Source organism: Sphaeroforma arctica, assembly GCF_001186125.1.
Source record: "Sphaeroforma arctica JP610 unplaced genomic scaffold supercont1.1144, whole genome shotgun sequence".
NCBI lineage: Eukaryota > Ichthyosporea > Ichthyophonida > Sphaeroforma > Sphaeroforma arctica.
In genome coordinates, this window is record NW_014039414.1 from 4,490 (window position 1) to 21,384 (window position 16,895).

Sequence of the window (16,895 nt, forward strand, 5' to 3'; positions counted from 1 at the left end):
ATCCTATGACTCTAGGGGGTGATAAGTACATGAGTGTAATGAGGATCCTAGGACTATACGAAGTGGTAAGTACACGGTTGTAATAGTTGTTGATTATCATTATTCAGGATCCTACGAGTATAGGGGGTGATAAGTACATGAGTGTAATGGGGATCCTAGGACTATACGGAGTGATAAGTACACGGTTTGTAATAATGGTAGATCATCATTGTTCAGGATCCTATGACTCTAGGGGGTGATAAGTACATGGGTGTTTTCGGACTAAAAAGTTTACCCCTCGAGGCCGTGGAGCTGCTCGTCAAAGAATCGCGCGAGCATGGCATGATCAAAGGCTGCGGCGGTGCTTTCATCGTGCAATTTCTAAAGGGCGAGGCGTATGACAAGGTATGTCAACAAACAGTGCAGGCAGAGTTTGAGGATTGGATACGCCCCACTTCATACTCCACAGATAAAGAGCGTACGCAGAGAATGTTTGAATATGTAGGACTCTGAGGAGAGAAGGTATGTTGCCTGGCCGGATAGTGCAGATATTTCTAGCTGTCTTCCGGTACCCTAGAAATTGTATGTTTTGTCTGAGTTAGCTATGCATACACTCTCAATTGTCAACCTAGTAGTTTTGTTTGAGTTCTGCTCATACTCAGCTTCACATGCCTCTGACTGTCCCTACATACACTATCGCCGCCTACAGGATTTCAGTGCAAAGTCGTGCGTGCCTTTCCGTGACGCCATTGCTTGGGCGGTGTGTGTTGCTGAATGGACTGGCTACGACGAAAATGGCCTGAAGCGAGAATCTTGTAAGGTATATATTCGCTTGTGGAATGAAAGGGTGGGGTTTGGGGGGGGTGCAGTATTTGAAATACTTGTATTTGACATTGCTAATCGCATTCACTGCACATTGTGTGATTGACGCTGCTGTACTAGGGATGGGTTCATAGAACCAAGAAAACTCTTCAACCGTGGCTGCTCGAAACCGCTCATGCCGTGGAAGCTGACGACTGTGTTCGGGTTTATACGAAGGTACACCAGGCTATTTGGCATTATTCATATGCTTGTATGCGTAGAGACATGCATACACATGTAGAGTACCGCGCCCTACCGTTCTGATGAGTATGAATATTGTCGAGTGCATGTGTACTCGTACTCTTTTTGTTTTTTTATAAGTTTGCCGGGTCCATCTCTTGTGCGCCGTTCCACGTTGGTTTAGTAACGCATATTCCTCAACTACTTCCGCCTTTGTCGGTAGGTGATTTGCTTGTTAAATACTCGTGCGTATGTTCATACTGACTCCTGTCGAGTATTTTATTGAAGTGCTCGAGTAGATGAAGTACATATACAAGCACATCACCATATGTTGTTAAGCTAGCATTTTTTTTCCCAAACTCAGGATATTCTTACCACGGTCAAGACTCTGATCGAGAAGTACAATCCTGATAGGGTCGTTCGAGGTCACAAGAAAGCATTCGGTATTGGTCTAGACGATTGAACGGACAGCGGGTCCTCGACAGTAGACCTGGCTATCATCGCCTAATAATTAAAAATAGAATTCGGGCATGTATTACTTCTAGACAAACACTTCAGCTTTGATTAGCGTGCCGCTTAGTTATGTTGTATGCACAAGTTTGCGAAACACTGTTGAGCGATAGTGACGGGCATTCAGTAGAACTTCCTGTCGTTCCAAAATAAATCTCTTTGACCACTCATGGTGACCACCGAAGAATAAGAGTTTAGAACTAACCACCAGTTTAGCCACAAGTTTGAATTGAGATCTTCGGTTCAGACTCGTCATAAAAACGAAGAATCTCGACACTCGTACGCTCCTTTCCGTCCGAGTGTTGAAATACACTGAATATATAGAACTAAGCAGCATAACATGCAGGGTACACTTTTCTTTCGTTTCTCGCTTTCTAATAACGCATTTTATTGTTCTTATAAGTGAGAATCAGAAAATATACTTATAGTGTTGTGCATACACAAGGACTGTTTATCAATGTGCTTGTAACTTTTAGTATTAACTATCGTCACTCATACTAAATAGCAAGATATGTCAAATACATAATATTAATATGCTCTTAAAAAAGTATAATATGTGGAAATATAGGAGAAATAAATAAATATGAGGAAATTATACAAGAGAAATAATAAATATGTCATATATATATTTTTTTTAGAAAAATAGTAAATATGAAAATGAACGAAATATAATTTTAGGAAAATATTAAATAAGAAGTAAATATGCCATATATTTTTCATAAATATGGCATATTTTATATAATAATATTATTCCTAATTTAAATATGTACATATATTTGTATTTCCTAAAATAATAAATACGTGTATAAAACGTTGCAAATAGTAATATGCACTTTTACGTTTATTTGTATGTGTTCCTCGGTCACGGTAAAGGGATGCCTTTTAATACTTGCGAAGATCGAAAAATATTTCAGTAGATGCATGAACAGTTGGCCTAGACCCCAGTCACAGTGGCCCAGAAAGAGAAATACCGTGTTCATCGCTGAAATGGAACCTTTTTACAATATACACGCACAATCGCACACATAAACAGAGTGTACTATCACACGTTTAGTAGACTCAAGTAGAGTTAAGGGAAACTGATAATAGCAATGGCAAGCGACTATCGGCGTCTATATCAATAGCTTGGTATCTGATCAACCATTGAACCACATACAATGCGCACTGTTATCATCGTCACGAGTTAGTAACCATTTTGGTTACACTCTCTCCCGCGAAGTCGATATTGTCTCGATTAAAAAACCAATTAGTTAATAGTGTATCAGATGATAATCATCAACGTTTTATGAAATGGCTAGCAGTTCTGAATTTCCTGTGCAATTTTTCTGTACACGGACTACTGTACTGGCTCATCACGCATTGGCTAAAGACACAACCTCCGTGGCTCTATGATATGCCCTGGGGTAATAATTCGACTATGGTTGTCGTCACCTCGATTACTTTTGGTTTCAATTTCTTCTCCTCGTGGGTCGCTTCGGTGTCCTTCTGTGGAGACGCGAACATCCTCCGGTGAAAGCTCGCGGACTCCTGTTCATCTCGGGGAGTTGCTTTTGTGCCGGATTGACTTTCATTTTCCAGTACCTGATGGTGGTGAGATATTTATTGCTGGTTCTCTGGAGTGCAGAGAAATACAACCTGTCACTGTCCTTCCTTATGGCGGAATATCTTTCGGTAACTGGCTTGCTGGCCTGGATAGTTGCAAGAGAGCGTTTTTTGTACGTATTTGTTAAGCATCCTTTTCGTCAGGATGTCCCTCTGTACGAATATCACTTAAGGGTGGTAGCAGGAACGCTTGTGGTGGCCGTGTATTCTTTCCTTCCCTACCTGATAACCTCATTGAATCAGGTCCCAAATGTGATATATTATGCATTGATTACGATCATCCCATGGCAGATTTCAATCGCGATGTTAGCCTATTACGTCTACCAGACCCGAACAAAAGTCCAGTCAAAGTTTTCTGATCATCGATCTAATGTCCGGATAGGATTTTTTCTGGTACTATTTTCAAACCTGATAGTACTCCGAGCGTGCTTCTTTGAGACGCACGATGGGCCATATAATGGACTGCTGCCGCATCGATTTGAACTTTTCTTCTTCTATTTTGCCAGTATGTTCAAAACATCATATACGATTACAGAACTGTTCCTGGATACTGTACTGATTTCCGGCTTTGACATCGACGTCGGGAGTCATGAAAAAACAACACGGACTGGGAACAAACTAGGCTACGGCATCGCGTCAAATGAGTTGTCAAAAGGTGAGACCCTCAGTCAATGTAGGGAACCTTGACGTACTCAAACCCATAGCCGAGATAGATACAAACAGTTCGCAAGGTTCAACGAACAGCACGAATGTGGAGTCCAATGTTTGATACGTGCTTTGGTTTTCTTAATCGCAAAATTACGTGAAACGACCTCTGAATTATGCTTAACTCCGGTGCTGAAGTGATATTCGTGGGAGTCAGAGCCATTCTCACTTATCCCTCCTTGAGCAAGCAAATGGGATAATGAGCGAGCAAATGGGATATCAGAAAGCGAGAATTGAAAGCAAAGTGCAACCTGCATGTTATGCTGCTTACTTGTTTTTATCCGGAGAATCTGCACACTTGGACGGATAGGAGCGTACCAGTATCAAGATTCATGGTTTAATGACGAGTCTGAACCGAAGATCTCAACTCAAACCCGTGACCAAACCGCTGGCTAAAGATCTAAACTCTTATTCTTCGGTGGCCACCATGAGTGGCGAGGGAGATTCATTTCGGAATGACATGTACCATTGAGTCCATTAATAATGATAATAGACAACTATTACATCCATGTACTTATCACCCTTAGAGTCACAGGATCTTGAATACTGGTACTAGGCAACCATGACACAGATGTACTTATCACACCTTAGTCATAGGGACCCTATTAAACCCATATACATATCACTTCCTAGAGTCATAGGATCCTTATTACACTCATGTACTCATCACCCCCTATAGCCATAGGGTCCTGGACAACTTATTACCCATGTGCTTATGTCATAAGATCCTGTATATTAGTAATCGACAACTATTACAAAGTATATATTACATATTTTGTATTGGTATCTTTTTAAATAGTTTTTTTTGCCACCTGTTATAGGCCGTTTATTTATCGAGTATATTCGTATGTACATTCAGTACATATACAAGTCTTCACATCGATGTACTGTGCTTTGAAATGCAACGTCTGCGATGAATATGAGCACTTGAAGCATGCTTAGTACCACTTGCTACCACGTTTAATGCGAAATTGAAGCACAATTCAACTATACTATCAGCAAACACAACCACTATACTTCGCCATACATGTACACAGACTGCATATGCCTCGACATATACGTGAACAGACCATAAACAACGCACCGTGAGTATCTGCACGTCGTGCGCTAAGTTACATAATATATATACCTGTATATATATATATATATATATATTTATATTTATATTATATATTATATATATATATATATATATATATATATTATGAGTATATATGTAAGTATTTATTTCCTTGTCAGATGAGTATTAGACTTTCCGCCTTTCTTCCTTAAGTTGTTTAGTACAGATGTATCCAATGTTCGGTTGACCCCTTCGATTTCTGCATGTACCCTCTTGGACGTCTGCTTCCGGATCGCACCGAAAATACACTGCATCGATGTTATGGAGGCACTGTATGAATGAAGTGTACACACTAAATGCGACAATTCTCTGGCAATTAGAGTCTCCTCATATGCGCTTGTACCTACAAATAATCTGCTGCTCTCTAGCGTTGAGTTTTTTTTATGAATTTGCTGTCGTGGAATGTCCTTATAAGTCGGCGGTACTCTTTGCCTGCCACTGTCTCCATCAAATTCGCGGTGTTCGGCCCCCGCCGATATGCACTTTTTGCTTGGTGTCATATCCACTAAACTGGGTGTTTGCGCAAGTATCATGTTAGTTCGAATTCTGCTAGGTGCATTAATTTTCTGATTTTGATCCTTCGGTGCTTGCGGGGTTTTTTTCGCATTAGCGATTCCTGGTTCTTGTTCCTCAACAGGATTTAGAGGGTAAGAATGTGCGATTGCGTATATTGTCGAAGGCGTGCTATCAGGTGCACGGGTAGAAGTGTCGGCAAATGGAGGAGTACTACGTGGCGTGTCTTGGGTTGTTTGACGCAAATTTCTGCTCATCACAGACATCCCGGTACTACTTTGCTCGCACATGACACTATCAGCATGTACAGCCTTGGATGGTCTCTGAGGATTCATGTGGTTGTATACTCTCAGGTGTGGTGGTAAGCACAGGTTTAATTGTGCCTGAGTGGCCATGGTATTACCGCCACCAATATCGTTGTATGTATATTGTACTCCATGTGTAAGTTCTCCATCCACAACGCGTGCGCGCGTAAATGAAGCGGGTGCAGATGGGTCAGTGTGTGACATTCTTCGTTGTCCACCACCTAATACAGCGGTATCATTACTAGGAATGCTTGCAAGGAATGTGCGCATGCACTGAGCAGCGGCAGCTACATGCTCCTGCTGCCAGCTGACTTTGCACTGGTTAATGCACTCGTGACAGTGAGTCGTGCCTCTAGATTGGTGAGCGTGCAACTGTGCGTGTGCATGGGATTGAGCCGGGTTGCAGTGGTGGGGTGTGGAATGAGTATGAGGTACCGCGGGAGTGCGTATGTCCGCATTCAACGGGACAGTCGAATCGGCTGCCAAAGACCCAGCTGGAAACGACTCCATCCCCTCATCGCATGTAGACGTATAGCCACGATGGTGACTGCTCACAAGCGATGTTACCATGGCAACGGTCCAGCGAAGCCGTAAGTACCTGTTCGATTGCATCTCCTGTGCAAAGGCGGAGTTGCAGGGTCAGAAGTGGGTGTATTATTCGTATGGAATAAAATTGACACGGAACATACCCTAAAACATATTATGGATGAAACACACGATGGTAGGCTGCTCACGCCCACACACATGTACGCGATTAAGTGGAATGTGCCGAGATAGATTTGTCTCATACGAGAGGCGACAGGACAAGCGGATAGACCCGTGACGTATCTGCAACGTATTAGTATGCTTGCCTTTTTCATTTTGCATAAGCTCGTTTCAGAATCATAAGCGACCTGCCGGGTTCCTGTGCACATGATGAATGGGTTGTGATCGTATCAGGAATCACGTATAACCACAGGTTTACATATGGATAATAATATTTAAGAAAATGCTTATCACAAAATTAATGTCCTAGTATATCGTTGTGGTACTACTCCTTTGCCGCGGATAACTTTAATATCAGGCACTCAATTCGGTTGCAGTTTGTTGTAATGTGTCCATGTCGTATGATCTCCTTCGGGCTAAATAGATACAAATATGACTGAAATATTGATCGCTTGTCAATCACCGATCCTTTGCATCGCAATACAGACAAGTGACGTACGTATCAGTATATGTGCACAAATGGTGTACATAATAAAATCAAGAGTATGCCGGGGATTCACTCGCAGCTAACTGATACTGCGTTAAAGGCTGACCGAAGGTTTTGGTGGATCGAGCCATGCTATACCCAACAATATGTGCAATTGTATATAATCCTATACTAACCATGAACAAATACAATTTAAGCACGGCTAAATACTGAAGATCCCTATCAATCAGCCTGCCAATATTTTCTCTCCATGAAAAAGAATGTATCAACACTGTCATGTACATATTAACATGGCTATACCATACAGTAGAAGTTTATACCGAAATCTGATCATATACAAACATACGCGCATCGGCGCTAGTCCTTCCCCGATGCAGATAGCACATTAGTCTGTGGAGGCACTCTGGGAATCGAGCGGTCGAAGCTGCTTCAGCTATGTCAGCAGTCTCGTGCATGTGAGAACCTAAATGACGAAGGCAGAGACAGCAGCAAATCAACGAAACGAAAATGGATCACGGAACAAAGAACTAGCAGTCAACAAGCTAGTATGATGAGCTGAATCCACTCCAAACTCCACTACAAAATCCAAACCAAAATTCACTATATTTTCTGGCACAAGAGCAGCATTTTGCACACGGTAAACCGCACTTGGTCGACGATACATGATTCCATAGGAACTTATTTACTATATTCTATCTGAAGCGCACAATTCAGACAATGGATGCTTATGCACTATACACCCTATCTCGGGCATTTGTGCGTTGAATTCAAAACATCAAAACACATACGTTGTGTGGTCACAACCGTCAACACAAGTACCGAAGAGTGTATTTCTATGGAAAAACGCAGTTTGGCGGTGTCAATTCCTCCATACATCTAAAAAAAATGGTTCACTCGAACCATTGCACATTCTCACGCACAGTACACATATAGCACATATTGCATTGCGCATTTGAAACTGATCTCTTCTTTGCTATCCGTGAAGCGGTAAAAAGAGGATGCAATGTGGCCGTGCTAGCAACAATGGGACTTATGATGTACAATACCTTGATTAAGCTGAAAGGCAGCCCTTACGCCTGAAACCAGAAGGGGAATCAGATCATAGGCGAATGGACAATCACATTCACGGCACGGACTCGCTGAAAACACGGCAGAGCTGACTGTTGGTTTCACAAACGAGTCACCTTCGCCGTCCACGTCCACTCTCGCATTCGACCCGCTTAAAGAGAGGTCCGTAGATCTAGTGTTGGCTGCTGTAGTTGATCTGCACATTGTGTTGACTGAAGATGCAGCTTTACTGTGATGTGCAGTTGTATGTGGCTTGTTGATGGGGTTGCAACGGTTACGTGGCATGGCCAGTGCAGAGAGAATGGGCCGTGCGGCGATGAGGTCCGTACAAGTGGTATCTGAGATGGACAAACCATTGCCTGTAGACACTGAGTGAGCAATCAAAATAAGAGTTTTCGTTATATGGGGCTCGGGGTGAGTGAGAGTTGCATTATCAGATGAATGTACCGAGGCGAATCATAGTTGGTAGCGTAGAATACAACATTCCTTGTCAGTGTCTGGAGGGCGAACGGAAGCCTTGTCACTATTAAGGATGTAAAAAAATCCTGCAATCGGGATACAGTCTTTAAGTGCGACTAAAATGAGACTGAAAAATTCATATTGAAACAATCAAATCCGGTTGTGTTTGCATATTTACGCCAATCCAAGTCGAAAGGCGTCCATAGATTCATGAACGTACTCCGAAACCTTTAGATTAACGTATGCTCGCATCCCGATTTCGGGATGCAGCACAACGCATACTATAGAGTTCTTGATAGTAGCTTTGCTACAATACATCACCACAAGCTCGCAAGTAGCAACGATATATGTATTTATCGATGACTTTTGAACAACATGTAATTAGTGACGACCTGGACTGTATTCTCCAGGCACAAACCCCTTTTACCATCATAAGTGACATTATAGTGACATTGAACCATCTTACCATCACCGACATAAATTTTCTCCGTCGCAGATATGGAACGGCGTGCTGCGAGAGACTTCAGGAGCCAGTCCGACAGTTGAAACCTGCAACGAACATATAGAGCCATCGCTTGAGCCACACTTCAGCTTCATCCTTGGAATACTGGATGGTGGTCAACCTATTCAATATTTTACCAGGACCGACACCATGAAGACACTAGATGTATTCGAATTGAGTATACGAGCTTATAGACCAGGGATGCATCAATTCATTGAGATTTAATGCCCCTACTTTTTTAGCTAACTATTAGTACCTCAATGGGAGCACAGAAGGATCAGACGAAGCCAGACATGTGGTGAACAAGCAAAGCATGCATTTCATATTCGCCGGCGATGAGAGAGCATCGTGGAAGTCCAGGAGAATGATCACCTTGATCCTGTAACATTCGAAGATAAAACACGGGTTCTTTACGAAGTGACAAAATCAGTACAAGCATCATCAGACACAGGGGAGATATAATCCATACATTGTTTATAGGAATGACTCTACCCAATATCTCACTCTGAAGCACAATATTGGGCGAATAGCTCGCATGCATGCATCTATTGAATTGTACATTTCCCACGAATCTCGTTCGTGCACTGCAAATCTTGGAAATCAGCCATCACATACATCATATAACACGAGAAGTGAGATTATCCCACCGAACACCCACCAGAGTCGCAGCACCAGTAAACGCAATCTTTTGACAGTCACGGGATCGCCGTGCAGTGAAGTTATGTAACGTCTGGCGATGGAGATCTCCAAGAAAGGCTTTATGACAAACTCCTGCTTCCGTTTAAACTTCTCCGAGGTGTCTATCTGCAAATGCAGAGAGAGGTAACCTACACAATAAGGCTTACGTACGTCCCGAGACAACGTTTGCACAAACTCAAATCAGAGCACAGTATAGCAATAGCGAGCAACCAACAGCCGCGATACAAAGCATGAATCATCGGCACACACCTTTGCATGCGGGCCTATCATCCTGTCTACGATCGCATCGAACGTACTGAAAGCTTCATAAGCCAGAATGGAATCGTCAGAAAACCGCTGTGTGATAAAGGCGAAGGGTGTGTGTTGGCCACAACAGATAGTCTGCGATATGGCATACGAGAGTAGTCTCAGAAAGACTGGCCTCGAGATGAACCTACTATTGTTCCAATTAGCAATAGTGTGTACATCCTATGCGCTACAATCTATAAGCAAAGGAGTCGTGCATTCCACAACTCTTTGTGACTTTATCAAGCAGCCATTTCCCGACAGTCAGTGCGGAAGAAAATGTCTGCCTGATATAGCTCTAGTTGTGAACTAATTTCATAACACGGATATGATCTTAATTTGTACAATAAATTCTAAACAGCATGCACTATTTACCTCATCCGTCCATGCCTGTAGAGAAGCCTTGTTGATTTCGTTCAGCGCATTCGACGAACTCAGAATTCTCGCCAGCACTCGGCAAGTACGCAGTCTCGCAAGGAGTACACTGCGCGCTGTATGCCAAGCAAATATTAGAGTTGAATATACACCTGATGAGTCATTATCACGAGAAAGGGGATTGTGAGAATGACTGGCCTACATATTGCTTTGACTGCAAAACAGTAGCTATTGCTGATCTATAAATGTCGAGTTCAATTCATGAGATACAAGTTTGTGTATTTAACTGACCTACAGACGGTGTAGGTGCATAACACTACAAATGCAAGTGAGCACAACACAGACGAGCTTGAAACAACTATTGAAACTGAGTCTACACATGGCAAGTGAATTCACTACAGATAAGCGCAAACAATTGCTAGAACTGAGTTTACACAGCAAGTGAATTCACAACAGATGCGCTTGCGTAATCAGCTGATCTAAAAACCATTGTGAATGCACAACAACTATTTGAGTTGAATACACAATGGCGTGTAGATTTCACGAGAGAGAACCCGTGTAGATCGAAGGTCTACATACAGTTGTACAAATGTGTCTTTGCAGTTCCACTCGTGCATATGCATAAGGACAGTCAGAAAATGCGCAGTGCCACAGCTAGATATACAATACATGTCTGTAGAAAACAGCTGAACACACAATACATGTCTGTGGAAAACTTCCGTATGCATAGTGCTTAGAGGTTTTGAGGTAAACCCTAAGCCGTAAACCCCTAAGCACTCACGCTGACAATCAAAATTATACGGAAATACGTGAAAAAAAAACCCCTAAACCCTGATGAGTTTCAGTTGGAACTTGGTGCTCAACAAGTAAATTTACTTGTTGAAAGTGCTTGAATTTACGTGCGTGCAGAGAGGCACGAAATTTGGTAAGATGTAAGAGATAGAGAATGAATTATCAGCACGCAAGTATGCCAGTTCAATATGTCATCAAAGCTATACAGATGTGCGTTCCACTGGACTTGTTTTTTTTGTAAAATCGGATCATAATCATATAATGCAACAAAACTCGTATTGTGAGAGGTGCCACACAACTATTCGGTGAAAACACAGAACGCACTGATGGCAAATCAAAGACTGGTAATATACTATAAAGGGAATGCACAAACCCCATCTATGCATACGCGAAATACAAACCCTACAATCGTCGTGCGCATACATACCTCCTGGTACCGATAATTACCGATGAACCCCATCCTATAGGTATATAAAAACATCTTGACAAAGACATCGCGGGGTACAAACATTCACGACAACGCAGACATACCCGATATGGCACTCAGTTCTCCCGTTGCGATTGAATGCTGATCTTGTAAGTACGTCACACACCCTTTTGTAATGGACATGCGCTCACCGGGACACTCGTTGAACAATCTTTGCAGCAGTTGAGGTGCCTATGCAGGTGCGTAGAGCGACATTTTCGGATATGTGAGGTGTGTGGTGAGATGATATATGCACGAGCTATATGCAATTAAGTACATGACATACAAGGAACGACACTTCTATTCGAAAACAAGATATCCATATCAAGTACCGGTATCCACTGACGCAAGTGACGGCAGAGTTGGTAGACGATTGTACAACCGTTATAGACCAAAAATCAATTCAAAATTGTAATACCAGATAACAAGACGATACTGCTACTGAAGTCAAGACATAGATACACTTCCAGATATCAGGAAATACACACATATATATACGTGCGTTCGAAATATACATATGCAATATATCTATCCCTGCAAAAGCTGCCTGCAAGCAACCAAAAAAGATTGTTACGAGTATATAATCCTTACCAACGAACGCACAACGCCTCTATCCGACTGTATCCCAACACACAGGGCTTTGATCAACGGCACGATTGCCGCCCCGATAGCTTTCCTCTCTTTCTTATTCCGCGCACCTCGAGAGGCATCCATCACAACGCGACCCAGCAACCGATAAATTCGCTTCAGCACACACACGGGTACTTGAGTGTGCTGTGGATGTGTATTTGCCCACATATGTCCGCTGTCCTGTTGTCTGCCGCTGTGGGTATTCCTTGAGAGCTCTCCTGGATATATATACATATATATTAGTGAAGTCGGCCAAATTAGGAATATTCAGACATTGGTATTGAAAGAATATGCGGTTGTTCTAGAAAGTAGAGAAGACGTGGAGAAGATTGTGCCAGACGATATAGTCAAATTGATAAATACTACAAGGGTGTAGTCACAACACCATCTCCTGGTTCTGGGGTACAGATAAGACTGATCAAGGAGTTTGTACCAGGCGAAATGGGCAATATTGAGAAATTCTACAACAAAGTAGTCAAGACACCATATCCCGGTTCTGAGCTATAGAGAAGACCAGTCGCGGTGATTGCATCAAACTAAACTTTTGGCATTGAGAAAATTACTGATTAATTGGCAGTAAACAATTCTACAGCTTGACTCCGCATTGGCACAGACATGTACTTCATGTCCATTTTTGCATTAGTGCGGCGACTCTACGAGCATACACAGGAAAGAAAGTTGAAGTAATGTACGATGGCCCTATTGAATGTACCCACAGGAGGTGCCAACATGAACTCGAATAACTAGGTCAGATTGTGCTGGAAGAGACGTTTAAGGGTGAGCAGGATGAATCAACAACATATCGGGTTCTTCGAACAGAAGTACGTGAGCAGCGCATTGAGGTGTGATACACGTATACAGGCATACGCTTGCAATGCAGGCTCGTTTAAACGGCCTAGCACCTTTTTAATAGAACTGTGCCATGAGGCATGTATTGTCATCGCGACTATAAACCTACATTGATAATTCAAGTATGTATATATGAACTGATATGTATGCACAAATACAGTTGCGAGAATTCAGGTAAGAAACAACATACCTAGCATCGATAGCAACGACACGCTCATGTCCTGTAGCAACTGCATTCCGTACTTGCACCAATTGATCAGACACTCTAAGATCTGAATGGGGGATTTATTTCAAAAAGCAATTAGGTTATAGAATTAGCTAAGAAAAAAATCACGTACTCTTGGAAGAGTTTAATCTGACGTTCATACTCTCAGATTAGTCGGAATTGTCAACGTTTCGTATCATAATCCATGCCGTCAAAGTGACAAGGGCATAACCAGATTGAAAGATGTGCTGCACTTCATTTCCGCTTGTTTGCTATTGTTCCGCTACCTAACCATTGCTATGTTCAGATCGGTTACTAGGGCTGTAGAAACGTTGATCCTCCGTGGGTGTTGAGGGGGACTTGTTGTGGGGTTAAACGATGTAATTATGCAGTGTTTCTATGCAGAGAGTTAACGAATAGCCGCAATACTGCTTCGCAGCTCCTGCTGTTGTCGACGATCATCGTTCGCAATTTCGCCGACAAATTCAATCACATCGCCGTGCAACATAAACAAGTCACCGGATCTACAAATGGACTCGGAGTTTGTGACTTGACATAGCTTGAGTAGAGAGGCTCTACGCAAAGATAAAATATCGATTACCCAATGGTGTGCGCCACCTCCACACAGTGGCAAACACACATTTGCTAAGCTGCATAAGCATGCCAATCATGCATCTCCCACACTGGGCTGTATATTTAGACTTCAAAATAAGCAAACGGTGATGTAACATTTTGACATGTCCCATACCAGTACTCGTGTGTATACGTCTGTGATCTCCGCAGAAAGCGCTGTCAGTAAGGCTCGTCGGGCTCTCGTCTCCGGCTTGCCCTCAGACACATCGTGCGGGGAACAGAAAAAGGGGCAGCAGTACAGAACATTCTATTCGATTGCAATTGCGTGTAACCAGAGAGATACAAGTACGTATATTCATAGTTGAATGAGTTCACAGTGTTTTTCTTATTCTGTGTCTGTGTCTTCTCTGAAATACATATGAATTTCTACACAAGTGGTGAAAAAGTACAAAACTACTTGTTGATAATCGCAATACTGAAATATAAAGGCATGATTTATACCAAAATAGGCGCATAGTAAAAACTTAAACATTGAAACATCAGTCACAAGCGGTATATCCATGCATATGCTTATCAGAAAATACTTCTCCGATGAGGCATTCAAAAAAAACCCACGATTAGAGAACCAGAGCATGTGCACGACACATGATCCCGAATTTATCAACGACTTTGGCCAGCCTAAAGAACAATATGTATTGTACTGGAATACTACATGCAATGATAAAATTGACGTGGATTTGTGGGATAGCACTATATTGTCAACCAGGGACAGGTTGCCCGCAAAGATGCATCAGGTATAACGAATCAAGTACACGGTAATTATAGCACTAATGGTTTCAATCGATCAGCAGTCTATCTTTGGATACAACGAAACTGCATAATACACGTCCTATGTAACACCCAAAAATATTCAGAGACAAACGATGCAATATATCTCGGATGAAACACATAGCATACGAAAACGACAGTTTGGACCATAGAAAACATTCGCAAAACCCGATGACAACTTTTGAATATTCATACATCATCAGACAGGACAAGACGTATATACACATACACACATACGGTTGAAATCACGTTCACCGATGTATGCACGCTTTCAGGCGCTATACCAAATACTCCTGCATTCAGTATGAAATGCATACCTGCAGTATCTGCTTACTTCCAGCACTTCGACTGAGAACATCTACCAGCACTTCGTAGTACTGGGTTCGGTGCTCTGCATACACATGGAATGTAGAAGTTGCTGCACACACTTCGGCACTTTCACGAACTGTGTCGTCATCGAGGCGTGCATGAAATTTCTCGAGCCGGTGTACGCATCTGTGTGTAGAACGAGGGGAACATTGTAAATTTAGATGTGCACTCGTATGCTAAAATGTATATCTACAGACATGATCTCAGTCAGTGCATTCGTATGGGAAATTATATATACACAGACTCAATCTTAGTTAGGATAAACACCAGAATATGCGACATAGTGATCGTCCAATGTTACCTGCAGTGATATCTCACAAACAGCCCTAGTGACACTTATCGGCTTGGACCTATGCTGATATCATATGGGATCATTCACTTCATTGACACATCGAAAGTCTGTCATTAATTCTCGCCACTATGAATGTTGAAATAAGATGTTCCAGGATTTGCACCAACATGCAACTGATAGAGAACTTTAGACTTTCTAAATTAACTTATTCGGGTACGAAGGAACGTGTAAAATAGTATGCGTTTGTAATTCTGGTAATTGACCCTTCGAAACAGCAGACAGCTTCATGCTAGGACTACTACAAGAAAGGAAGTTAATCGTAAAGCACAACAACGAGCGACTGACGGAAAACTTCCGGCTTGTGGCATAATTGTTGAGGGTGCGAGAGAAGAATGATATTCAGATATAAAGGAACACGTAGAATAAACTCATTCGGATAGGAAGGCACATATCAATCAACTCATTTGCACACGGAGAAACATTATGATGAACTTATTACGATACGAAGCAATGTACAATACAGTAAATATGTACCAACTTGAAGCACTTGTCTTCTTACCTTCGTAACTCGAAGGAGGCTCTCATCTGCTTATGCACACTGGTGTGACCATCCAACAACGTAGACAATGCGTCTCTCAGCAAAGGAATGATTGCTGACCGTGGATTGTAATTGTGTGGCACTATTTCAGCACACATTGTATATATTCGAACGAGTATTTCTATCAGCAAATGGGCACGAATGTTCGTATGTTAAGATAGCCCAAATTGACCACCTCTATAAGGAAGTATGCTAGGATGTTATATATATTGTGCGTATCAAAACTTGCACGTTCGATTGTAAAAGATGCAATATGAATTCACTGTCATATAGTCTACAACGAGCTTGATTTCCCTACGTGTATTTATACAAGATTCATAGATATGCTATATCTTGTGCGTAGCAAAACCTGCATATTCAAGTTACTTTCGAGAGATGCCATTTGTATATAGTCTGCCATAGCCTAGCACAGCTCGTACTCTATATGTTATTGATAGATTTGATCTAACGGTGTGTATCGTACTCTGCACATCCATGTGCGAGAGGTGCTATCCGTGTTCGCTTTCATGCAGTCTCAGATGGCCTAGCGTTAATTACGTGTATGTGTCATGCAGTGCAAGTTGTTCGTTTGCACAAACATGCAGTCTGCACCTCTGCGGTCGCCTAGCGCTGCTAGCGTGTATTTAAATGTTATAAACATTCTCATCACAATTCACACACGAAAGTTTATCGCACACGAAAGTATGTATTTATACAAATATTTAATGTACGCGAGAATGACTCACAGTAAACACTACACGGTCACAGACTCACAGTCGATAAAGCCCGCGAAAACTTAATATGGTAAAAAATCAATACAGTGAAGTCAATAAATACAGTGATGTCCATACATACCAGAGTATACCACTTTGTATTCTTGTTGACGTTATTTCAAACTCTCTCTCTACTATTTAGTAGTGGTCTCTTATTGGGATCAGATGAAAATGTTCATAGACAAA

General features: G+C 42.0%; 3 protein-coding genes across 3 annotated transcripts in view; 2 read left to right on the plus strand and 1 right to left on the minus strand.

The window, feature by feature from the left end:
• Positions 1-1,631, plus strand: part of SARC_10128 (hypothetical protein) — a gene marked incomplete at its 5' end in the record, with an annotated part of 5,755 nt that extends 4,124 nt beyond the window's left edge. Inside the window, 4 exons of the mRNA XM_014295835.1 lie at positions 217-384; positions 689-799; positions 922-1,017; positions 1,385-1,631. Coding sequence (XP_014151310.1) covers positions 217-384; positions 689-799; positions 922-1,017; positions 1,385-1,483 — 474 coding nt within the window. The remainder of the gene's footprint in view (positions 1-216; positions 385-688; positions 800-921; positions 1,018-1,384) is intronic.
• An 826-nt stretch (positions 1,632-2,457) lies between these two features.
• On the plus strand, positions 2,458-4,461 carry SARC_10129 (hypothetical protein). Its single transcript, XM_014295836.1, has one exon. It carries the CDS (start codon positions 3,115-3,117, stop codon positions 3,817-3,819), a length of 705 nt encoding a protein of 234 aa, XP_014151311.1. The 5' UTR covers positions 2,458-3,114; the 3' UTR covers positions 3,820-4,461.
• A 553-nt stretch (positions 4,462-5,014) lies between these two features.
• SARC_10130 (hypothetical protein) lies at positions 5,015-16,607 on the minus strand. Its single transcript, XM_014295837.1, has 15 exons — positions 15,919-16,607; positions 15,016-15,193; positions 14,046-14,177; positions 13,283-13,364; positions 12,205-12,461; positions 11,679-11,805; positions 10,356-10,471; positions 9,945-10,031; positions 9,655-9,800; positions 9,253-9,375; positions 8,961-9,043; positions 8,014-8,403; positions 7,314-7,430; positions 6,627-6,679; positions 5,015-6,390 (listed from the first exon to the last, which is right to left on the minus strand). The coding sequence occupies exons 1-15, from the start codon at positions 16,053-16,055 to the stop codon at positions 5,062-5,064; spliced, it is 3,357 nt and encodes a 1,118-aa protein (XP_014151312.1). The 5' UTR covers positions 16,056-16,607; the 3' UTR covers positions 5,015-5,061.
• Between the last annotated feature and the right edge of the window lie 288 nt (positions 16,608-16,895).